Consider the following 27,563-nt stretch of genomic DNA (forward strand, 5'->3'; position numbering starts at 1 on the left):
AAGCACTAAACACACTCATGCACTACACTTGTCACAGAGTACATCTATTTTTTTTTCACTCTAACATTCAGTACTTCTATTAACCCAAGCAGTATCCTGTACCTTTTTTTAAGGTTTTCTATTAAGAATACTGATGACCAAAAATGATACCATTCATCCCAGGGGGCTGCTTTGCATTAGATCAAACACATGCTTATTCCTATAAATTCTGCTTATAACATTAACAAAATGTATCAAACATCTATCAGAAAACAGTAAAAAAAAAAATTTAACAGTCCCAGTTTTGAAAACACAATGCTCTTGGATATCCTATGCGATAGAGCTATACTGCCTCCACATTGTCAATATAACTTTTACCATAAGTGGATTAACAGTAACATAAAATTGTAAATCTGTACAAAGATCAATAGTGATGATTAACGACAATGGAAAATCATTATTATTAACAAACTGTAATGATAATGGAAGAACAATCAAGTTCTACATACTAATTTAATATTAATCAATTTTCAAGAAAATAATCAATTGATAACTTTTTTATGATATCAGTTTTATTCTTAAAATAACTTCCATATAATAAATGATTCAGAAATTTTTTTTTTAATTTTAGACCAATTAACTAGTGTGTACTCAAACTTTAAAATGCAAGTGACTTGTTCAAAATGTAGTGACTAAGGTTAACCACTTCAAACTTTTTATATTCTCCAGTAGAGTACAAACACTAAATCTGACTAACAAGAATCTACATTTAAAATCAACAAAGTAAAATAGAATTACCTTCCTATCATATAAATTCTTTAAATACTGAAGAAGCTCAGGAATAAATGAAGCTATCCTTCTGTTTTCCATTAAAAATTTTATTGTTACTTTATCTAACATTTCTAAGAAGTGTTTCTGTTTAGATAAAACAGCACATGCAAAATAAACACACTGATGTACACTATTTAACAGCTTTAAGTTAGCATCTGCCTTAACAACTTTTGTTTTAGAGAATAAATCTACATCATCTGATTTAACAGTTTTTATCTCGATTAACTGTAGAGAAGACTTTTGTTCATCCAGAGACAAACAACAGCTAACTACATCATCTACTACAGAACTTCCAAATAATTCATTCTTCTCACAAGATTCTGCAATCACTGTTTTATCATTAATACTATTTGTAGGAGTGAAGCTTTCAATAGATGCTGATTTAGCTCTTTTAGTATTTGGTCCGTTTTCATCAATGTTAACAGTTAGAAGACTAAAAACAAAATAAATTTCAGCAGTAATATTAGGTACTAAATTAGCATCTAACAGGGCACAATATACATCAGCTAATCTAATTAAATGGTTCTTATGCTTTACTTTAAACATATCTGGTTTAATGGATGAATCTTTCTTTACTTTACTACATTTATTTTTGTTAACAGGTTGATTACATGATGCTTCACCATTATTATCTGCTTGTTTAAAACTGGAATTTAAAAACTTATCACCAATTTCTGATATACTTTTATCCAATTCACTACCACACTCATCTAAAGGTGTATTAACTACTAATTGTTCCTCATTTCTTGATTGTTGCAATTCTATTGTAGTAAAATCATCTTTCTGACACTTTATCATCAAATGATCAACTTCTTGACACAAATCATCAACATTAACACTTGCATTACTTGGTAAAAGTTTTTCTTTATCAAAAAAATTCTGCTTTCTCTCAGGTAATTTTTTTGGAATTTTATCATATAAATTTTCTTTAGATTTTAAATCCTTCCCAAATTCATCTGAAATAAAATTTAAAATTGTTAATACCAAAATCATAATACACACACACACACACACACACACACACACACACACACACACACACACACATACATATATATATATATAAAACCTCAATGCATTGAATCATAGTTTTTACTAAAATACAAAAGAATGAATATACATGTTCATTGTTATTTTTATAGCTGCATATATGAGTAAGAATACTAACTCACAAGGATATATTTTATTCCATTTTTATGGTAATCCATTAATTATATCTACTGTCTCTTGTCTGCTTACCAGTGAGACAATAAATTACAAAAATGTTTATTGATGCTCTTTTGCAGGATAGAAGGATATTTTGGATTTAAATCCAAAATGGCAGCTTCTACAATTTGGCCACATTTCCAAGTAAACTCCTTTAACCATTATAGAGTGGTTCAAATAGCTTATTTGTATATCCATAGTCACAGCATGGTAGTAACTGAATGCCAAACTTTTCAGTCTTTTCAGTCGAAGGTCTCAGGTTCAAAGTCTCCATGTCATTTTTCTTTTTAACTTTTATTTTTTTCTTACATATGCACTAATGCAGATAATTTTTTATTAAACAATATTTATAAGAATCAAGAAAAAACTATAAATTTCACGTTTTTGATTATTACTTTATTTGAATTACACAATTATTAACCTAACAAACAGATTCTGTTTAATTTATTTTAATTTTCACTTTGCCTGAAAAGGCAACTGATTTTTTTCTTTTAATTATCCTTCAGATTGGCATAATGAAAAAGGCATAATGCATTCTACAAAAGGCATAATGAAAATTAATCTAAATTTGTTCAGGTTTTAAAAAGAAAAAATTTGTTGTTTTCTATTTGTTAATTCTTCATTCCCCATGTGATTCCTATTCTCACACTTCATAAGGATTTTTAGATTAATAACTGATATATTCAAATAAAATAATAATCAGCAGATTCGTAGTTTTTTAAATTATTATTACAAACACTGTATAATAAAAACCCATCTGCATTTGTGTAAATGTAAAAAGAAAACAAAAGTTAAAGAAAAAGACATAGAGACTTGAACGCAATATTTCTCAATTATGAGACTGGAATGCTTGCCATTCAGTTGCTACCAATGATGTGACTGTGGATATACAAATGGACAACTTGAACCACTAGATAATCTTTAAATGGTGTTTACTTAAAAATCGGGCCAAGATGGAAGCGGATATTTTGTATTTAAAGGGCTCCCTCACCTACTACCCTGCAAAAAAAAAGGCCTATTAAACTCAGCTGTAAGCTGACACCTGCCCTTGTTAGTCTACTTTATACATCATCAGATGATAATAATCTTATAAAAATAGATTCCAGTTTATAAAAATCTTATTCAGTATAAGTATGTAACAAACTTCCCAGCATCCAGTGCCAGATACATTTATAGACAGACTTAAAAGATTTCATAAAACATCCCAGTTTTGATGCCTTTTGAAATCTGTGTACAATTAATCCTAAGAAAATGTTATCATGATGTGTTTGAACTGTTTTTAACAAATCAACTGATTACATGACTCAATTTATGCAGTAGTTCACAGATCAAAGGACGAGTAGAATATATATATATATATATATATATAAATAGATATTATATTATTCACTCACAAAAATTTTTACTGGGGGACACATTCTGATACTTTCACACAGAATTTTTGGTAATTAACCCTGTAAAATTAAGAAAATTACTCTGAACAACTTTTAAATAGAGATAGCAAACTTGAGAGAACAATAGGAGGAAAATCACTATTCTGGAAAGCTTGGGGTCAAAGATTTTAATAGTTTCACTCATCAGTTTTACATGGCTCTAAAAACTGTAAAAACTAAAGATATATTATGGCTCAAGGGGAAAGGCATTCTAAAAGCATCATAACAATAAATAATGCAATGTCAGAGAAGATAATAACTAAAATAATAAAGTAGCAATTGATTTACACAGTAGTAGTGAAGGTCATAGACAAGGTACATTATCCTGTTGAATTCCAGCCCAACTCAACCCTCTACACATCTCATGCTGGAAGCATCCATCACATCAAAGCATAGTGCCATACAACTTCAACCCGCCAAAATTATGTAACGTCACCAAATTCCGATCAAAACCTTATATAACAATCCCTTTCTATAAGAATGCCTCTACTTTCAGGATTGGTTTTATGTTAAATTTAAATCATTTATCTCATGCTCAACACCAGTCACCTACCAGAGCCTTTCAATATAAGGTAGTTCAAAATGTAACTATTACTGCAGGATAGAATGACTATATTTTTATTAAAATGGCCAAAAAATTGTCTAACTGAAAATTATGTTTTTTGATTAAATGAATAAATTAAAAAATAAGACCTTATGCAGTAAGTTATCATTGACATATTAGGTAAATATACCTCACTTTTCTCCTATAAGCTAAAACCTAATACATATTATATATATATATAAAACATCCATAATAATAAAAACAGAATATAAAATGTTCTATTGGTTAGCTTATTCACAGTATACAAAATACATACATAAGAAAAATCAAAACATTAAAAAAAAGAAAACATTAGTGAAACTAATGTTTAATAAATAAGAAAAACAAATTTTAGGATAAGGTAAGGAAATACCATCTTTATGTCAAAATGTTTTTTATAATAACGGGTATAAAAAATTTTTATTTTTAATAACTTAAAAAATTAAAAATGTACAAAATAAAAGGAATACCTTGATATCCAAAAGTTTCTGCAGTTTTATTCAATTGTGTAGGTTTAATTCTTCTTTTACTAAAATGTTTTCTTGACTGATTATTATTATGTTCCGGAGTTGAACGAGGACCAGAATCGCGATGATTTCTTCGTTCGCTTGAACTCATCATCGCTGGAAAGTTTTCAGAATATAATGGTGAATCTGGACTCATCACAGAAATTTCTGAAGAACAACTTGAACTTGAATTTGGAGTTAATTTTTTTTCAACTTTGTTAGATTTTGGTGTCTGATAACCTTTAAAATTACCTTGGGGACTAGAATTTTTATTAAGTCTTTGATATGAATCCTGATCAGTCTTAAACACAGGACTACAGCCAACATTTTGAGGATAACCACTGCTATAAAACTTTTGAGGTGAAGCAGGATAGGTGTTTTGATCAAAAAAATTCACATGGTTACCATTCACACGATTATTAGATAGAATTGTATTACTTGATGATACAGAAGGATTCAACTGATGCTGATAATTTATGCAGTTATAATTATAAGGCACAACACGACCAAGTGACGGGTCATAAATCGTATTAGGGAGGCACGTGTAATGGACAAAGGGCCCAGGCCCATGTGAACTGTTATTAGATGATATTCCATTTCTTAGATAGTTGTTCTGAAAAAAAACCAAAAAAAAAACAGTGTGCAAGATAAAATAAAAAAATATTTTAAACAACATAAAATTAAAACTAAACAAAATTTGGAAATTAAAAGCACAATGTACTACACAATATAATAAACAAAAGTTTCAGACATAACAAAAATTATTAAAAACTAAAAAAAAAAAATGAATGTTACAGATTATTTAAACAACTATATCAGACATGGATGGCAACCACGAAGTTTCACAGCAAATGTTTAAATCAACAATAACATCTTTGAAGCTAGTTTTATCAACAGATTTTTCCTAAAGCATTTTCTAGAGGTCTTTTTTGGACTTAAGAGACCAATAAAATAAATAATTCATAAATTTCCCATAAATCTCAAATAATATATTAAGTCATATTCTGTAATACAAGATTTCTCCATCAGTACTACACAACTGAGTAAAATTATACATTTATTATACCTTTAGTTTATTATATCTTTAAATCTAAATAAGAATACTGAATACAATATTTTTTTCATGCTGAGGACCTGTTTTGATTGTTCAGAATGGTTATTTCATCAATACAGATAAAGAGATTTAAAGAAAGTTTAGGAGTAAATTTATCTAGAAAATGCCAAACTGGGTGAGAAGTAGGACTTAAAAAGAACCCATGTTGTATCAAAGCATCATTGTTTGTGTAATAATATTTTGAGTTGTTAACTAAATCACTTTCTATAAAACTACAAGATTCCCATGAATAAAATTTAAAGATAATTTTTTTATTCAATGATACAAGTTTTTAAAACAAATTTTTTATTTTATTACTTTCATTGTTTTTTCTATTTTTGTGTTGAATGAGTGCTGTGGGACGTATTCTCCGAACTTCAGGTACTGATTCAGGACACCAAAATAAGCAAAAATATTCATATTGAAATAAGTCCTATTTTGCTTTGTTTTCCTTCTGGACACAATTTGTGATTTTCAACAAAAAGTTATTTCTCAGGGACATGTAAACCAGCTTTAATTAAATTTGGCAGACTTAAGACTAGTGCCTTATTCTACATAATAAAAAAGTTTGAAAACGTCACCTCCAAAAATTACAAAATGGCGGCCATCTTAATTTTTTTATCTTCAATATCGTACGTAATTAATTGTTTGATCAAATTTTTACTTATTACAAAATTTATTGAGCATTTTATTTTAAACAAAATGACACTTCATTTGTAAAAATCCGTTGATAAACAATAGAGTTACTGCAGATAATTAACTTGCGCACTGTAACACAACCTGATACATCTTTGCCTGTTTTTATTTCATCCTTTATTTTATTATCATTAATATAATAATAACTATTATAAACTATTAATAGAAAATTAATAACAATGATCAATTCCAAATTTTTTTATTTTGTAGAATAAGATACTAGTCTTAGATTTGCCAAATTTAATTAAAGTAGGTTTATCCATTTCTCAGAAAAAATTTTTTTGTTGAAAATCACAGAATGGCATCCAAAAGCAAAATAGGACTTATGTCAATATGAAGTTTTGCTCATTTTGGTGACCTGAATCAGTACCACAAGTTCAGGGAATACGTCCTGGAACACTCTGTAGATTAATTTGAGAAAGAATTAGCTGTAAGTACCTCAAAAAAATTCTATAATTGGCTGAAATGATATTACTGCACACTACCTAAACAGTATGTTCAACCAAGGCATTTTGTATCTTCCAGTATAATTTTTACTAAAAAAAAAAAGAATGATTTCAAGTAAAAAGAATGATCCGAAAAAAGATTTTAAAAAACTTTCATTAAACTTTTTTAAATTTCCAAAAGGGTTCATTCCCCTCTTGCAGGAACATTTTTGACTTGTAAGGAGATATACTTTTGTAAAATATTTCCTCGAAAAACATTCTTTAGGAAGGAAACCTTTAGGATGGAAGGAAACCTTTTGTCAAGGTTTCCTTCCATCCTGATTCGAACAAGTACCCAGGAAAACAGCAGCTAATTTGGTTTATGAAACAATAATTGTTCAGTTTTTGGTCAAGGTCGCAGACACAACGTTGTTCGAGAAACCACGGTTTTGCCGATTTCACAATAACGGGCTAGGGTTTGTCAACAAATCAGTGAATGGTGTAGTTATAAACAACATAACCCAAGGTTGTTTATTATTACAATTCTGTCCTGTGTGTGAATGCTGATGTCAGCTGTTGTCGGTCAGTTCTCTGTGTGTGTTGGATGTATTTGCTTTGGTGCTGTGTACATTGTTCTTTTGTTGTCAATAAATCGTCGCGTCAAGCTCTTTACAAAATTTAAGTTATCTACACTTTATTTAATTTTTACTTTCTGCTCGCGTCTGTTTCTGTATTGTTGGAAAAGCTAGAATTAGATTAGTGAAATGTTGTCCTCGGTAAGACTGGTCGTGCTATGTTTTTTCGTGCTGTAAGTTAATTATGTTTGAATTCCTGTTTTTTTTTTATTTTGTGAATGTAATGTTTATTCAATTATTCTCAGTTAAGTCTTCTGTTTTTGTAGCATAAATGCTATTTACCGTATTGTTTTCCTTTATTATAGTTGATGCATAAACTCTTCTTGCGTTTCTGGTATAATTATAAATTTAACAAACTTGAAATAATGTTGATGTGCTGTTTTATTGTTTTTTCTCTCTTTCATAATCACTACCCAATCCAGACCATCAGATCCTCTCAGAACAATAATTCAACAAAAAATCGATACTGTTTTATAATAAATCAAAAGTCTGTTTTAAGGCATATTATATCCAATAATATTTTTTATCACATATAATCTTAAGTGTTATCGCAATCAAACCATAGCACTTCAAATATGCATAGTTTAACAATGCCCATCAGTTATATAAATATAAAATTTTGATTTTTATTTCTTCATTTCAAATTCTATCAGATTACAGAAGGCACCTCTATTCTTTAGACATAACACTTGGCTGGAGATTAATTTAAAAGTCAGCACCAAACTCTATTAGGTTAAAACAAATTTACGTAATTTTAAGATATTAAATTATTCATTAAAACTGTTGTTCATATCACACAGATACCATCTTTTTCAAATAGTACAATTTATAAAGAAAAATTTAATTTATATTAACTAATTCATGGCCAATTATCATTATCACAGTTAGTTTATCTATATTTTTAGATACACAAGCTCTAACATGTGTAATATAACCAAAAATGGCTATATTTGTAGTTAAGATTTAGAAAACATTAAAATATTTTTATTGCAATGTTCTAAATCTTAACAATAAAATCAAGCTGAAAATGCATAAAAAATTATTAGTATAATAACTTTATAAAATTTATGAGTTTAAAAATGAAGAGGTTAAAAATATAAAATGATAAATTTAAAGTATTACATTATTTTAACAACAAAAGAATAAACTTCTAAAACAAAATATTTTTAGCTTTAATAAATACAGCCACATAATATAAATAGAACAGAATGGTCTATGCATATGTCTCCATGAACCTAAAATAAATGGTACCAAAATAAGCAGAATTAGGATGCAATCAAGCAACTGTTTGACATAGAGGTGAAATTTTAATCTCATGTTGACGGCATTCTTGATAAGCATGTCAATAACTGATCTTCAGTTTTCAGAATATGCTCACAGTTTAAAAGTGAGACTGCTCTTTTGTACCTTTAAAAAATACCGATTTGCAACTTGTTTAAGTAAGGTGTTAAGACACAAACCTGTGAACTCTGGGCGAGATAATGCAAAATAAACTTGCTGAGATTTTGTTACTATACAAAATTCAACCAAGCTTATCCTTTTGATTTTATAGTAAGTACTCTAAAGTACCTACTTAGAGTTGAATCATCAAAGTACAAAAAAGACAGATTTGCTGGTTTTGTTTACAACATATAGTTTTCTGACATCTTAGTTTAATATTTACGTTCTGCAAAATATAGATTTATTACTTAAATTAAGATAAACATACTTCATTATTCTAATCTTAGATTTACCTAGATCCTATACGTTTATGTCTATCCAAGATCTATATGTTTTATTAAAAAAAAAACAGAAAGTTATCACTATTAAACCAACTTTCACATCAGTTAAATTTATTCCACTTAAACCCAAACATTTTATAAATTATGTTAATAAGTGGTATACGTAATTTAGTGGATTATACACATGCGTGCACAGAGTAGTTTAATTTATCATTTACATTTTCTTTGTTATATTTTTATTACTTTGTGTGTGTGATACCACTTGGCTAAAATCAACTTTGCCAAGGAAGCCATTTTGAGGTTTTCCTTGAGATCCTATAAATTCTCTGTAAAATAAATAAAGTATATCAGCCTGTGTATTTACATTACAGGCATAGCTAAAGATATTTATAGCTTTCAAAGATGATAAATTAAAATACAAATTTATACTAAAGTTTTAATAAGTGAATACTAAATAACATGCTTCCTAACAACTGAATAAATTTGTATTTTCAATTTATTGTTAAGATAGATGTTACTTAACCTATATGAAAATCATAACATGACAACCGGTATGAAAATTATAACATGATGGCTTGATTATATAAAATTTAAATAAGCATAAAATTATATAACAATTTTCTTTACAATTAAATGATTAAAAATTAACAAACATTGATCTAATTTAGATGAAGATATTATCATGAGCCAGGCTGACCAAATCTTACAAAAATATTCATTTTTAAAAATTTCAGTTTCAATTAATAGTTTTTAATAGGCTAAAAAACAAGTAGATATGCAAGGAAAAGAAATACAAGGTTATTCAACTGCATTCGAATGTGGTAAAAAAAGGAATAAGTAGAACACAGATAACTTTTTCATCAACAATATACTAAAATGATGAAACAGTAGTCCTAGATATTGTATGTGAAGTAAATCAGAATTATGCAATGCAGCAAAAAAATGTCTCTTGCATACAAATCCAAGTAAAACTGCTTTTAGCAGTAACTGCTTCAGAACGGCTACTCTAACGTCAGTAAATGCAAAACACAAAAAGAAATTCAATATAGTCTAATTAATAATTGAAACCCCAAACCTAAAATTGCAAAGAAACTCTATAAAATATTAAAATTTCTGATAAGGATCTGGCATTTGTTACCAGTACAACTTTAATTGTCCTACTACATCAGACCTAATGGCTATTTAAGACGGTGTAAACAATAAAAAATGTGTTCATATATAAAAGAAAGTACACATAAGTTTGTATGACAATAACTAAAAATGTTATACTTGGGTGGTATTTTAGTAAGTAATAAGTATTACAATCAACCAACTAGAACTGCCACATTTAATATTTGTATGCTTTTTAAACTTTTCAACATTACATTAACTATAGAGCTTGCTTGACAGTAAATATACAGGGTGATATTTAAGATGGAAACAGCTTTATACTATATATCTAAGAGGTATTTGGAGGCAGAAAGGAACCTGTTTTTCTGTTAATGCCTTCATTATCAAGTTATAAGCATTCAAAGTTGCAATGATAGAAAAATCATGTTAACAATAAAATGAGGTAAAACAGGCTACACGAACAATTTTATTGCATTTTACATTCATAATGCATATAATAACGAACTTTAAATATTGCTATAATATTGATGATGATGATAATAAACAATAACTACTAATTACAGACATCATAACAAAATTGTAGTTTCTTTGTAAAAAACACTTTACATATATAATTTAGCAAATTCTGTGGTGAGTACATTAATAAAGGCAAATAGAACACTTTCATTATTGTAAAACATCACATCACATTATTGTAAAATAAGAATAAATAGATAAATATCTTAAACCTGTTATTACATGTAGCTGTGATTCATTTTGCTGTGGTAACACTCTTAATATTGAACTAGACGTTGCTTTCTCTGATGGAGATGTAAATATCTTTCTAACAGGCCCAGAATTAGCCTTTTTTGTAGGTGTTTGTTTAATGTAATTATATTTTTTATCTTGCACATTTCTACATTCTGAATTTTCTTTCTTGTAATTTGGACAGTTTTCTATCAAACTGTAAAACAAAATTGAAAAAAAAACATTTAAAGCAGAATGAACTGAATCAATACAAAAAATAAATGTCAATTCAGAGTAAGAGTTTGTTTACTAATTCATCAATACAATCCACTAGTTTTCTAGGATACTAATTTCATGAAAAACTTTCTTCTTTTACAACTTTTTTGTTCAACCAATCTGAATTTTCCAAGTGTTCAACCAATACAAGTTTTAAACTAGAACCTTCCAGGGAAATGGTGAAGACCTAAGGCAAACTACCACTCTACCAAAAGATTTAACAAAGGTAAACCATTATAAATCTATATTTTATTTTAGATTTGATATTTTCATCTGTTAAACCAAATTCAAAAAAAATAATATTCTTAATTCAATCTGTAAGGTATGGTATGGTATAAGTGTACAGGGCTAAGATTACAATTAAATTTTATTAAGGGTAGAAATAATTGTATAGAATTTATATATAAAACAAACAACTTTATTATAAATATCTGATTTGTTTAAATTAAAGTGAAATGACATTTGAGGTATGAACCTCAAATGTCATTTCTAGTGCTAGTTTTGTTTGTTAAATGATTAAGTGAACAACAGAATAGGGCATTATTAAACTTTATGGAAACTATACTGCAGCAATTATATTAAGGTAAAACAAAAATTATTTAAAAATTAAGAGCACTGTAAAGTATAATTTTCACGTTAACTGAAAATTTTTGAAAACACAATATTAATCATATTTTTTTATAACAAACTAATCAGTACAAAAAACTATTATAACAAGGAGTAAAATGATGACTACATTGAAATTAGCAATAAAAATTCATCCCTACAAAATATTTTAAGGCTTTGTAGTAGATAATTAACATGGGTGGACTATATATACTATATATGTAAAAACTTATCCTTCACCATATTGAAATCATTAATGATTTGAAACATTAAGGTGCTGATGAGTACATACATCTATGGAGCATTGTACCAACAAATTATTGCCACATACATGCCGAGCTTTATATCAGCAAGTATTATGCTAGTTGTTCATATGTCAACAGGAGTACAGTATACCTACACGCCTGTACAAGCGCCACTCCCCACCAATCTAGCTGATGCACAACTCTACCACCTCTGCAGCCCCACCACTTGCAGGTGCCTATAAAAGAACGAATGGCAGACTCAATTTTTAATTTGTCACCAATCAACACTTGGGAAAGAAGAAGGGTCATTCCATATCAAATTAACAAGGTAGATAGCCATTCATAATCCAACCGACTGGGATTTTCATGAAATTTTATATAAATTAACTGTTGATAGAGTTACGAGAAAATTCTGACTTTCAGATCTCTATCATTAATTGTTTTGTTTTTAGAACCCTTCAAATTTGTTGGAAAATGTCAAATTTTGACTTGCGGCAATAGTGCTAGGTCGACATAACTTTGTTATTTATTAAGGTAAATGATAAACTTTGACTTATATTAAATCTTATTTGATGATCTTTCATATGATATCAACAAGCCTATGTCTAAATAAATCTTTATTACAAGGTCACCACCTTGAATTTCAGAAAAAACCAATCTTCAATTTTTTAAGAAAAATAATTTTTATTTAACATTATATTATAAAATAGCTGTGCAAATTTGAAACTGGGACTACATCGGGATCAAGGAAAAAAATACAATATTTATCAATATTTTATGAAAAAAACTTTTTTTATGGGTTTTGACGTGGTAAATACTTAAATTTTTGTTGGCTGAACTTCCAAAATGAAATAAAATGTCTTGCAAAAAGAAACTAACAGTAATAAGGTAATATGTTGTTCATTTGTTTTTGCTCATTTTGTCTAGTAATAAGAAATAGTATACCTCAACTCGATCAAATGAACAATGATGATGTTCAGTGATGTTCAATGATGATGCGATGACTCAGTGTAATTTACAAATTGAAAGTCATAATGAATTGAAGCTTACTATATCATCAGTTTAGTCATAGTTTGAGTAATTTGTTTTAGTGTAAACAATATTAAATATGACTTAAATTATTTGATTTTAATAATTTATTTGTGGAATAACAAGATGTTATAAAGCATGAACACTAAATAAATATACCTGCCCTACAGTCAAAATACTCAGTATTCATTTATTGATTGCTAAGTGTTGATGTTGGTGAAGCAATCATTTGTTGCTTCTCAGCAGTCAAACTTCTTAAAAAATGTAAAAACTATAATCGAACCCAGAATCTTTTTCATATTGTATGACTTTGCTGAAAATTATTCTTTTGTGCTACAAGATGAAGCCCAAATGCTTCACTGGAACAATAACAGGCTACAATTCATCCTTTCGGTATTTATTTTAATGGACAAGAATTTGCACACTTTAAATGATAATTTAGTTATGTCTGACTGCCTTAAGTATGACACAATATCAGTTCACCTTTAAAAAAAAAAAAAAATTCAATTTTTAAAAGAAAAGTATAATTAATATTGTGAATAAACTAATTTTCTTCTCAGATGGTTCAGTAGCACAACATAAAAATCGTAAATTTTTTTTAATTTAATGTACCATAGAATGACTTTGGTGTCAAGGCAGAATGGCATTTCTTTGCCATATCACATGGTAAGAGTGCATGAGATGGTCTTGGTGGTACTCTTTAAGAGATTACCATCAAAAGCAAGTTTACAATGCCCATACCATGATCAAATAACAAGTAACTCAGCTTTATGAATAAGGTCAGTCAAATATAAAAAATATGAATTTTATATTTATTTCAAATGAAGAATATCAGAAAGAAAAAGGTATTCAGCACCTGATTCAGCAAAAGCAGTGGCGATCCCAGGTACTCAAAAATTGCATGCTTTTTTACCAGTCAGGAAAGGATATCTTAAAACAAAAACTATTTCTGAAAAAGAAAAATATGAACAACAAAAAGTTTTGCATGACAAAGAAGCTAGTTTTCCTGAAATTTTTGATATAAAAAAGGTTTTGTCACATTCATGTATAATGGTGCTTGGTGGGGTTGGCTAGTGTACAAATGAATCAACAGAAGTGGAAGTAAATTTTCTACATCCTCAAGGTCCATCTCCTTCTTATGTTTTTCTAGCACACAGTGATGTTCTAATACTAGCTCAACAGTAAGTACTAACAAAAGTTAATCCGAAAACTGCTACTGGACATACATATATATTATCTGAAAAGGAAATTACTCAGGCAAATGAAAAACTGACCATGAAATAATCAGGTATTTCAAATAAGCAAGTAAACACTCTTTTAAAATTTAACTTTACTAATGTTATTGGTATAATTTTTAAATATCAATAATTGAAAGCCAATGAAAATATCAGATTACATTTATTAAATCATTATTATAAAAAATTAATTTTTATTAAGAAACATTACTTTGAAAAATTAATCAGTACATTAGCATTAATCAATACATAAGTGCTGCTTGATGTATTTTATCAAAATATTGATAAAATGAATACAAATTAAAATATTTATTTAAAGTAACAGCTACTGGAATGAAAGTTAATTAAGAATGTAAAAAACTTTAATTTGAAATTTTTATTGACTTGCTTACTTTTTATATACTGTGTAAGATTTTTTAAGACGGTCAAATGTCCAAATCATAAATGCCATAAATGTAATTATTTAAAGACATGCACTATTATATTTTAATTATTAGTCATACAATTATTATTTATATTATTGTAGCTTCTTGTATTAGAAGTGGGACTTGAGAATTATATTTTATACATATTATGTTTTAAACTTCAAGATTTTTGGATCATTTAAAAATGTATGAGATTTATTGCTTTACTTTAAATTATTCATTTAATTTCACTTTTAAGAATAATGTGTAATGATTTTCAACCTCATTTTGACTTAATATTCATTGCAGTTTTGTTATAAAACTAATCAGAAATTTTTAAAAAAGTAAATTTTACTAAAACATTGACACATATTATTTTTTATCTCCCGATTCCAAAGCAGTCCCAGTTTCAAATTTTCTCAACTGCTTCATAGTATGACTAATGAATAGTATAATGTATAATAATATGTTTTTTATTAAAAACCTGAAGACCTGTTTTTTCTGAAATTCACGGTCAAAGGTCATACAGATCTTCAAATCAAAATTTATGGAAACACAGACTTGTTCTTGTATATCATATGAAAGTGCATCAAATAAGCTTTAAAATGAGACCACGTTAATCATTCTACCTTAATAAATAACAACAAGGTTATGTTGACCTAAGACTACTACCACAAATCAAAATTTGCCATTTTCCAGCAAATTTGAAGGTCTCTAAAAACAAAATGGTTTTTGATAAGCATTTTCAGCAAATTCAGTATTTTCTAATAACTCTATTAACAACTAATTCATACCTAATTTCATAAATCCCAATTGGTCAGGTCCGTGTTGACAACACAGAATAATATAGAAGTTTCTTGGCCAACCCAATGTGGAACACCCTGTGGTGAATGTCCAGCATCCCCCAGAGTAGCAGCCCTGGCCGGCCCACTGGGGAGTCGTTGGGTGCAGATACCACTTTTCTGCCCCAGCTTGCCAGGCTTCAAGCTAAGCAACAAACCCATCAGCAGGAGCCGCCCCAGCATGGAATCAATTGAGAACTGTGTTCCACCAACGGCCGACCCAACACTACAGGGCTCTAGGGGCCACCACTGCCACGCTGTAAAGGGGACCCAACTGTTGCTGAACAAAAGCTTGGTCTGATTGCAACAGATGAGCCGCAACTTCCCGAGTACAGCCGAGCCAACATCACTGGAGACCAGCTTCTGGACCAAAGAGCCCTGCACAGGACTACCTCACTAAACGTAAATGGCCCTTTTCATGACCATCATACCAAAAACATCAAACAGTACTTTTCAGGGCTACCACACGGTTTTGAGGTTCCACATGCCATCACAGCCATTCGGTGACAAAATAAAGAATAATAGAATAGATTTGCGATGTGCTAAGAAACGATTTAAATGGGTGTTTGTGCTGCAAAAATGATCTCAATTACTATAGGTTAAACTGCATGTAATACTTTTGGCATAAGTTTATTGGTAAAGAGATTACATTTTTTCTATCTATATTTAAAATTATTATTCCATTCAATAGGAATCAATAGGAATAGGAACACAATAGGAATCAAGATGTGGAATAAATTACTAGAAAATATAAAAAGTATAAACTACTATATTCTGTTCAGAAGTCATAAAACATTTTATAACAAGTAAATGTATATATAATATTAATGAATTTCTTGAGTAGCATAATTTTAATTGTAATAGTATACATTGCAGAAAACAAACATAATTTTTGACGTTTTTTTTTAAATTATTAAACCTATATACATTAAGTATGTACGAGTATATATAAAGATTTAAGCTAAAATTAGGAGGGTTTTATTCTTCAGTATGAAGAATAAATATAAACAATAATTATGTTACCTACATTTCATTTATATGCATAAAAAACATTAATTAACTTATATATTTTTTACATTTATGATCAATTTAAAAAGCAGACCTCTCCACAGTTTTAATGTCAAGTTACTTTTTAATTAAATTTCAATTAAAAGAAAATTCTAAAGTGGACATCTCTGTGAAAGTACTAAACACGATTGACTTGAGTGTTCATTTTCTGCCCTTCCTAGCAATGTCACTCTAACATTCGTAATTGATGAGTTTCGGATTACCTCCATTCTCAACATTACTTTTAGCACTGAGTCTTCCTGTATTACAATTGTTGAATAAATGGCAATGTTAAACTCCTCCCACTCCCCAAGGCCTCTTTTGTTTTGCCCCTCCCGCTCAAACAGTTATAAAGTTTCTTGAAAACTAATCCTTCTGATTCTTCATTTTAACAATTTTAAATTGTTAAACATTACATCAGAATGTTTATTTGTTCATTACTTATTTCCTGTCCTTTGTCCTCCTTGTCCTTGTCATGTCCTCAGACATACCTTCCTGACCAGGATTTGAACCCAGGACAACTCTGGATGAAAGGCCGAGACGCTACCACACAGGCCAGCGCAAATGAAGTGCAAAACTGGTCTACTCAACGTCTGTTTAGTGCAACAGTGCTAACTACCAGGGATGTTAGTTCACATTTCTGTTAATAGTTCTGACAGTTTGGTGGTGTTGTTCTGTATGTTGTGTTGTCACCGAGTTGCTATTTTTGATGGTTATATTTCATATTCTCCAACTTTTATTTTTAATATTTATAAATATTTACATTCTGTAAATGTTGAAGTGATTAAAATACCAAAATAGTCATGGGTTCTGATGTTGGGAATATATTAAGTAGTATTAATACAGAGTACAATCCTAACCCACAAACCCACAATGATTTTGACAATGATGATACATTTTTAAAAACCAAAGGTAATGTAGAATTAAGAACAGTGTGAATGGGGTAGAAATAAAACGTAAATTAAAAGAAATAATTTCTGTTTAAATTAAGAATAAATTTCTGTTTCTGGAAAAACTCGAAAATCATGATTTGGATCACCATGTCAATGTTCACTGCATTGTTCTGATTTAATTGGGATAAATAATATTAAGAAAATATTCCTAAACCTTCTGCGCAATGAAAGATTTCTTGACTCAAAACATTTACATTGCAGGGAGTGTTAAAATTTATATAATTAAATGACTACTGGCCTTCTCCATTAAATGGTAGCATTTGCTTTTTTGTTAGGAGTAGTGTAAATGCGCCTCAGAATGGCCTGGAATGATGTTGTTGCACACTGACGGTAAAACGTGACTGGCCTGCTGATGCCTCAGCGGCGGAAGATTATTGTCAGAGCAATAACGATTCAGTATTCAATTGATTATAATGTTGTTGTTTTCTTTAATTTTTTTAAAATTATATTATTTACAAATACGTATTTTTAACTTTATTTAACAATGACAACAATGAATGAAGAATTCAACTCACATGAATGATTTCTGAGGAATGAAATATTGTAAAAAGATTAATTATGGTGTGATGGCAGAGGCAATGATGAGTCATACAACTATGATGTTGTTCCATTCCAAGACATGTTTACACTATTCCCAACAAAATGCAAATGCAGCCACTTAATGGAAAAGATTCAAATGAATTTATAAAAAAGATGGTCCTAGAAGGAGATAACAGCATGAATTATTATGTAATTGTAATATAATTGATACAAGAATATGCAAAATGCATTTATTTCAGTGCATACAATTTCTAATGGAGGACTTAGTAGTTTTAGAAAAAAAATTAGAATAAAGCAATCCTGGAGTAGATCAGAGGGCACAAAACAGTCCAACCAAAAAAAATCGATGATTTAATTTTAGAATTAATGAAATCACATACTTCAAGCTTTCTATGTCAAACTAGTCACTATTCTCATTCATGTAATCCCAATCGGTCCTATATGTCTTCTGAACTAAATATCAAACGAATGTATGTTCGGTACATGGAACAAGTTCAGGCAAATCATAAACCTGTTAGTGAATTGTTTTATCGGCAAATTTTTAATATAGACTTCAATTAGTTATTTGGTATAGCTAAAAAAGACACCTGCAAGGTTTGTGATCAACTTGAAATTCAAATAAATAGTTCTACAACTGAAGAAATAAAAATAGGTATTTTTCTGAAAAAGAGATCCATCTAAGAAAAGCATTGCTGCACATCTACTTTAGATGCCACTAACATGTTTGCCACCTAGTTATATATTAGGATTCTAGTAGTGGCCAGAATAAAAGTCTTGCTGTCGTAATATTTTGGCTTTATTTGATTCATACTAATAGGTTAGAAATGGTACAACACAAATTACTGTTCTTATTGAACAAGAAAAAGGACAAAGGCAAAATACTTTGTTCCAGAGTAATATGTAGATGTAGTATTAAAGCAAAGAGATCACAATTCATTGCCTACTTAATGAAATGTGATGATTTTGTTTCAGTGCAAAATTATAGATAAAAGTCTAAAAAAAATTCTGTCTACCACAAATATAAAAACTGATTTTTGTTAAATTATGACTATGGTGTTTACAAAACATCATCCACTTTTGTACAAAATTAAATGGAGCCAAAATTTATTAGAAGCTTGAAAAGAAGTTGATGTTTCAAAAGAAAAAAGGGGCAGACTGTTGCATGTTCATTTCATTTTTGCTAGAGGTTCTAACAAAACAAGATATAAATGTTAAAAAACACAATTGCCAAAAAAAAAAAAAAAAACGTTGCTGACAAAAATTGCTCTTAATATAGTATAATTACTAGTAGGATAATTAAAGATCATGCAGATGACAATTATGTATAGAGTATTTATTTTTCAAATATTTTAAATTTATTTACACATATATACGAGTATATTTATACAGCCTATGATACGTCCCAGAACATAAGGATTCCAACAGTGTTATACATCTAAATCGGTTCAGCTATTACCTAGGACCTCCTAAAATTTGTACCTCTTGTGTATCACACATTTTATGAAGTCCTTCAAAACATGTGAAAATAAAACCAATGATGACAATCAATACAGTAGTGATGATGATATTTTGGACTAGGATTAATAGGAAGACTGATGAACCATTGCCTAATGATACTACATAAACAGAAAGTATTAAATAATAAAAAAGATATAACTGTCAGCATAAATAGGAAATATATATCAAACTGCAGTATTACATTTTTTAAACTAATTTTTAATTCCTTGTATAAAATAAAGGAAATATTGTGATCGTAAAAAATTTTGGTTTACTGATTTCAACAGAAATATCCATTTTGACTAGTTTTGGCGTGACATCTGTACATATCTCGCATCCAAAAACGATTAACCATAGGATGTTGAAATTTTGGATTTAGGACTGTTACATCTAGTAGTGCACCTCTCCTCTTGATTTCAATCGACTAAACAAAGTGTCCAAAAAAGCCCAAAATCTAAAAAATAAAAATTTGGATTTTGGACTTTTTCTAACTGCAGTAATAAGTCCTCGCTGAGAGCTTTTCAATGATATATCATAAGTGGTACTTATTTTCATTGGTTCCAGAGTTATAGCCTAATAAAATTTTAATTAATGAAATATTTGGATCTTAGGGCAAGGCACATCAGTTCAAATCAGATTTCATCTCCTTTTTTTTAATTTAAATATATTGATTTATTAATAATTATTAACCTCTATTTTAAAAAAATGTTTACGATGAATAATAATTCAATAACAAAAAAAAAGAAAAATATCAAAAGTTATTAATGCAATAAAATTTTATATACTTTTCAGTTTAAAAAAAATTTGCATATGTAATTTAATAGGCATACAAGGAAGTCATGTGGTGTTCACATAAGATTTTTTAATAACAGTGTTTTTTAATTTAGTAGGTTTTATTAAGTGGTGTTATGAGAAAAATAACACTCGATTATGAAAGTGTGTGTAGCCATGGTTACACTTTGTAAGTATTATTATTATTTGAATGTTATTTTATATATATACAAAAAGTTCATTTTATATGTATATATAAAGTAAAAAATAAAATTCATTAGTAAAAAGGAGAAAATTAACCTTATGTATTTAGGATATGTCTTCTGTTTTTTTTAAAGTTATTAAGCTTTTGAGGCTAATTTTCTTAAAATTGTCTTTTTGTTGAATAGACCACTACTGCACTGACCCCTTCAATTATACTCTAAATACTGCATAATTAAGTGATTAATATTTAAAAACCCTACAGCTGTTTAAAATAAAAATTTGTCAAGAACAAAGCCAAGAAAGTTATGCAACTCTTTGCCGCTCCTTTTTATTACTAAAATTAACTTCCTAAAATCAAAATCACTTTCACATATCTTCAATAAATGAAAAAAAGTTAAAGTGACTAAGTGCATTGTTCACTGATGTTCTTATCTAGCTATTCACTACAACCTCTTATTTAATCAACAATCCTGCTTTATCAATGATTCTGGTAAAGAAAAATCAAAACAACGGTAAATTGTAATAAGTAAAGTTTTTGTAAACATTTTTTGAGTAATAATATTGTGCAAATTTTTTTTACCATCCACAAACTCAAATTTTCATAAGCCATCATTAAATTTTTAATGAACACAAACATCTTTACCATAAACTTAATATAATATAAAATATTACTGTTATATATAACAACAATTATAACAGCAGTAATTAAAGAAAGAAAGAATTTAAAAACTATACCTAGATGTCTGTTCTTGTAGATAATTAAGAAAATACAAAGCAAAATCACTTCGTTTGATACCTGACAATGCATCCTGAAAAAATAAAATAAAAGATATAATTTATCAGAAATTAGTTCTTTAATAAATTTGGTTATAAAAGAACTACATTAACAAAATGTATAGCAATCAACAAAATTAATAATAATCATTTTTTTTAAAAATGGAACCAACATAAAAAGGTCATGTAATGTGATGTATGCACATGGAATTAAAAGATTCCCACTGTCCCTACCGATGCTATATTATATATAATGAATATAGGGTCTAAAAGGATCAAAACAAGATATCTTGATTTTTTAAATTTTATTAACAGTACTACATATCTTCTGCAGAAACTCACATTACCTACAAAAGACCACATAAAATCATGTAATGTGGCGCAAACATAGAATATCAGAATTCCTTCACCGATCCACCTGCCAGATGGTGAAAAATATTTTTTGTCAATTTTCAGACCAACTGATTGTGTCTAAAAAGTTTTTTCAACACCATATTGCCACCACAAGAAGCAGCTGCATCTACTGCAACAAGATCTACTTCAATCAAATTAATAGGAAAAAAGCGTGCACAACATAAAAAAATATATATTTGCACAAGTTGAATCCATAACATTTTTGTAGTTAAAAATTAGAAAAACAAGAAAGCAAACAACACTACAATCAAGAAAAGTCCTGTTTCCATTAACAACCCTATAAATTAATATCACAAATAATCTTCTCAATAACAAGTATTGTCAGTAATTAATTTTTTTTTTTGCTTAAAATTAATAAAAATATTTTATTTCATATCATAAGTCAAACTAATATTTCCAAAGTATTGAAATCTATTATTTCATTTTATCCACCTTATATTAAAATTCCTGAGTTTGTCGACAAGAATTGAGATCTGAATTTTTGTGGTAGTTAGGGATGAGGATGTCATTCAAGATGAAATTGTTTTCAGCCATTAGGTACTGTTTTGGGGGATGCAATGGGGTGCTCTTATAATATATATTATAAAGTGGATCCACAACCATTCATCTGATTTTCACATTTCAAACAGGGAATGCGTTAGTTGGTTGAAGGCTAACTCTCAGATCAACAAGTATACTCTTGATCAACTAGATGTCAATTATTCGTAAATTTAGATTTTTGCAGTTTTATTTTTATAAGCACAGTTTTTGTGCAAGGTGAAAGGAATGTTTTAGACCTGGGTTAGGGACCTGTACTGTGTGTCCGAGTGGGGGGTAAATTCAGAAGCTTTCCTCAATGTGGCAAATGTGTGATTTAGTTGATTGGAGTTTATGGAATATTTTGTATATTGTTGATTGTTAATGAGTTTATGGAATATTTTGTACTGTGTTGATTGGTAATGAGTTTATGAGGGAAATTCTGGGCTGGACAGTTGTTTTTGCTTCAGAGTGTTTTATTAGTAAACAAAATGAATTTGGGAAAAGTTAGCCCAAACCCCAAAGGGTCAAGGATGGCCATAACATGCCCTGCAGATGTCAAAGGCTAGTAATAAATTAATTATGGTGAATTTTAAAACTTCAAACTTCAATTATACATGTGCTAGTAAGAAGAATGAACAAACATTGTAATATAAATAACTAATAAATGATTTCCTTCTAATATACTATTTGCTACATTTACAAATACACAACGATCTGGGGGTACTAACATTACTTTTCATAAGGTTGTTTTTTCTACGTTTTGCCTACAGCATAGACAGAACAAGCAATGAATTTAATGAGACAGCTTGCTGCCAAATTGATCTGCAATGTTGATAACACAGATGAATAAACTTTTTTAAAGAAAAAGGACTAAAACTTCCTTAAAATAGCAACAAAAAACTAATCTTTGTTTCAATGCTACCTGAGGTTAAGATTTCTTTAATTTTGGAAGTAGGAGGTCTAGCTTTCCCAGACAATCACCACAGCCAGTACTCTGTCATTTTGTGAAATCTCCAGATAGAAAACAGATCTCTGGAATCCCACAGGCAGTCACTACTCTCTGAATAAAAATGTAACTGCCATACCAGATACTCGATGCCAGCATGGTAATGAATAAAGCCAGGCCAGTGGCTTGTATGATTCCTAACCAATCTACCAAAGAAAAAAAAGAATGAAGGATATATGAGGATTATGAACAGAGAGGTCTTTCTCTATCAGGATAGTTTAGCATCTAATCAAAAACAACAATCCTACCTAGATCAATGAACATTCTAAACTAGAAGTATAAATTTTCATATATACTTCTATTTTGAAAATAGGATTTAAGAAAATACTAAAAAGAACAAATGCACTAAAGATTATGAACCAACACAACCAAAGATTTAATTACTTACCTACTCATGTACAGTATTTAATATAAAGACTAAAATATCTTATACATACTTTTCACAGAATAAACAAAATTAAAGATCTTGGAATAATTCATCTACGCTCATTCACTTTTTCAGTATGGAGTTGAGATATGGGAGGAACGTATGATACCCATTTTAATAAAACATTTATTCTCCTGAAATATTTAATTAGAGTAGCTCTTGGTAGGCCAAGGTTATATCCCTGTACACATTTATTTGAAGAATTTAAAGTACCTACTTTGAGGCAAACATATGTCAAGAAAATAATACTACACATAAATAAATACATACAACTTTGAATTTAAAAATACAACATGCAATACTCGATCAGCAGTAACAAATACTTATACCACATTCTTTTTAAATTTAACTGTTTGCAAATGTTAATTTTCGTATTACTCCAGTATATATATATATATATTTTTTTTTTTCTAACAAAGTCTCCAATCATTTTATCACCCACATAATAATAAGTAATCTAATCAAAGAAACATATGAATGGGTGAAACACATTACATATTTTAAATTACCAATTAAAATACAAAAATAAACCACACTAACAAAAATAAATTAACATATCATTGTAATGAATAGCATAAAACAAAATAAATTAATATACTACTTAACATTAAAAAATGTACATATATAAAACTGTGGCTGTTTAAGTGAATGCTAAGGATGTATAGATTCATAATATTCAGTTGTCTTATATTATGAATATTTCTTTTGTCTTATTATATTATCTTATAATGCATTAAGTTTTATTTCTTCATTATGAAATTATTTTTTTCTTTTTCTTTGGATCATGAATTTATTGTATTTTATTTGATTTCAACGTCAATTTAGATAATTTTACATTCTGGTTCTAAGAACTTTTTCTTTTAAATCTATTTTATTTAACTTAATTTCTAAGTTTTATTTTTTATTTTTATGTATCATGTTACAAAATCATGTATGCTAATTTAGTTAAATTTGTATTTTTAATAATACAGTTCTATTTAATAATTATCCAGTTATGATATTAACTCACAGCTGGTTCTAAAGGCTTATTTTGCTAGCTGCGTCAAGGATAAATATGCTGAATAAAGTTGTATATGTAATTTTCAATTGTCAAAATAATATTTACAACAGCATTATCAGTTTCGGTGCACAACTGTGATAATTCACTTATTACGTAAATGACATTATAATTACAATAATATAACAATTAAAAACAAACAGCTATAAAGATTAAGAAGCAATGCACAGGGGAATCATTCATTTTTGAATAAATAAATATTTTATTCTTATTATATTAATACACTTTATATTTATACATATAAAAGAGGTATATTTCTGGGAGGCAGCAGAAATAATCTACCTCTAGACAAGAAATGTACTATTTCAAAACATATTTTTGATACAAAATACAAACATAAATAAAAAAAATTTCGCGGCATCAGGCAGCTTAGAACGACCTTCACGTCAGCACTGTACAAACCGTTCTGAATGACTACATATTATAAACTAGCACAACTTAGGTGCTGGGCTAGTAATAAAATAAATAGGGAATTTGCCGCATACTGCGTCTTCATAGTTTGAAAACTGCTCAAAAATAAGTCGCAACACCATCCGTAATGTTTTAATACGTTTCCTAAATAAAAAGAAGCCTGATAAAAACTAATTAAAATAAAGCGTAATACATAACCACATTGGCAAGCCAGATATTCAGACATCATAATTAAACAGGTCAACACAAACAAAAATCATGTGGTTATGTTTCAAAGTTTACAATCTACGTTAGTATGATGTACTAAAATAATGCATTACAAAATACCTCATTTAAATCACCCAATATCCATTTTATAAAAACTGAGAAATCAGTTTTATCATTTAAAACATCAAATAAACAATCTGACATAACCATTGCAATAACTTAATAACTACTTCTTAAACAGTCACAAAGAGCTCCTACATGATGGATGCCAAATTACATGTTGCCAACATTAATCTTAGTAATGGGATCTCTCCACTGATCGCTATATAACTGGATATGGAACTATATTGGAATACGTAAAATTTGAAGTATAAACTAGCGCTACTTAAATAAGTGGTAGAACTAAATAAAATGAAACTGCGCATGCGCAGAGGTAAGAATAAAAGCACTTTTAAACCGATGCATAGAAGTGTTCTGATTTTGTATTTCGAATAGTGATCTCTATATAAATTTTCACAAACTGTCCGTAAATTTCTACTTGTGTTGCGAAAATGACCGTTCTTTTGGTTATCTGACTTTAGTAAAATAAACATCCCTACCATCACGATTATAGTCGAGCAAGCGTACAATGGTTTTATTTAGTTTTCAACCACTCATTCTGCACGCTGAAGTATGCTTCAATATTGAACACTAAATTGTGTTTTACACCCTTAAGTCTCTTATCCAGTTATATAGAGATCAGTGAAAACTAGTAACAGTTCGATTATTGAATTATCTCGATATATCTCGAATTACCAACTGCATCACTCGAATAATGTTATCGCTTGGAATACTACTGAAGTAGGATAATCTTATGAATGATTAGTGAATTTTACAACTACTTTTAATTCGTCACTCGGTCGGATTTGGAAGTTGAGTAGACCGAATACTAACTACTAATATGAATAAGTTTGATGAGAGAATCTGAACTATTACATTTAATTTTCGCTCTATTGATTATTTTATCACACAATCACTAATTCCAATGACGAGACATATCTTTATTTTCTGACGTTATTTCTCGTTACCTCGTTCATTATGCTATCACCACTACTAATTAATCTGAAAAAATATATATAAATTCGTACTTACCGTGAACTCTATGTTGTCAGTTGGCAGATCTTAGGAATGAAAAGATCACCACGCAATAATCATTCCACTTTATCACTTTTATTAATTACACCAAAGATCTTTTTTTGTCTTCAGTCATTTGACTGGTTTAATGCAGCTCTCCAAGATTCTCTATCTAGTGCCGTCATTTCATTCCAGCATATCCTTCATCCTACAACCCTAACAATTTGTTCTACATATTCCAAATGTTGCCTGCCTGCACAATTTTTCCCATCTCCCTATCCAATAAAAGGAGAAGTTCCATCAGACTTCAAGAAGAGTGTTATTGTCATGATACCAAAGAAAGCAAGATAAATAAATGTGAAGAACACAGAACAATTAGCTTAAATATTCATGCATCAAAAGTTTTAACTAGAATTCTGTCCAGAAGAATTGAGAGGAGAGTGGAAGAAGTTTAGGAGAAGACCAATTTGGTTTCAGAAAAAGTATAGGGACAAGGGGAGCAATTTTAGAACTCAGATTATAGTAGAAGGAAGATTAAAGAAAAACGAACCAACATACATGGCATTTATAGACTTAGAAAAGGCATTTGATAACATAGACTTGAATAAAATGTTCAGCATTTAAAAAAATTTAGGGTTCAAGTATAGAGATAGAAGAAATAATTACTAACATTTACAGAAACCAAACTGCAACAGTAATAATTGAAGAACATAAGAAAGAAGCCATAATAAAAAAGGGAGTCTGACAAAGATGTTCCCTGTCCCCGTTACTTTTTAAACTTTACATAGAACAAGCAGATAATGTTGTTAAAGAACAACTTAGATCCGGAGTAACAGTGCAAGGTGAAAAAGATGCTACGATTTGCTAATGATATAGTAATTCTAGGTGAGAGTAAAAAAGATTTAAAAGAAAGAATGAATGGCATGAATGAATTTCTGTGCAAGAACTACAGCATGAAAATAAACAAGAACAAAATGAAAGTAATTAAATATAGTTGAAATAATGTAAATGGAACACTGAATATAAAATTAGGAAGAGAAAA

The 27,563-nt window shown here is 28.9% G+C and overlaps 1 protein-coding gene across 1 annotated transcript in view; it reads right to left on the bottom strand.

Moving 5' to 3' along the window:
• dlt (codanin-1 like protein dlt) overlaps positions 1–25,705 on the bottom strand; it is a 76,206-nt gene extending 50,501 nt beyond the window's left edge. Inside the window, exons 1-5 of the mRNA XM_075366548.1 lie at positions 25,529–25,705; positions 21,329–21,402; positions 10,957–11,161; positions 4,503–5,151; positions 778–1,766 (exon numbers count right to left, since the gene is read on the bottom strand). Of these exons, the coding sequence (XP_075222663.1) occupies positions 778–1,766; positions 4,503–5,151; positions 10,957–11,161; positions 21,329–21,402; positions 25,529–25,618 (2,007 nt within the window). The 5' untranslated portion in view covers positions 25,619–25,705. The remainder of the gene's footprint in view (positions 1–777; positions 1,767–4,502; positions 5,152–10,956; positions 11,162–21,328; positions 21,403–25,528) is intronic.
• Between the last annotated feature and the right edge of the window lie 1,858 nt (positions 25,706–27,563).

This window comes from Lycorma delicatula, chromosome 5, assembly GCF_047948215.1.
Source record: "Lycorma delicatula isolate Av1 chromosome 5, ASM4794821v1, whole genome shotgun sequence".
Lineage (NCBI taxonomy): Eukaryota > Metazoa > Arthropoda > Insecta > Hemiptera > Fulgoridae > Lycorma > Lycorma delicatula.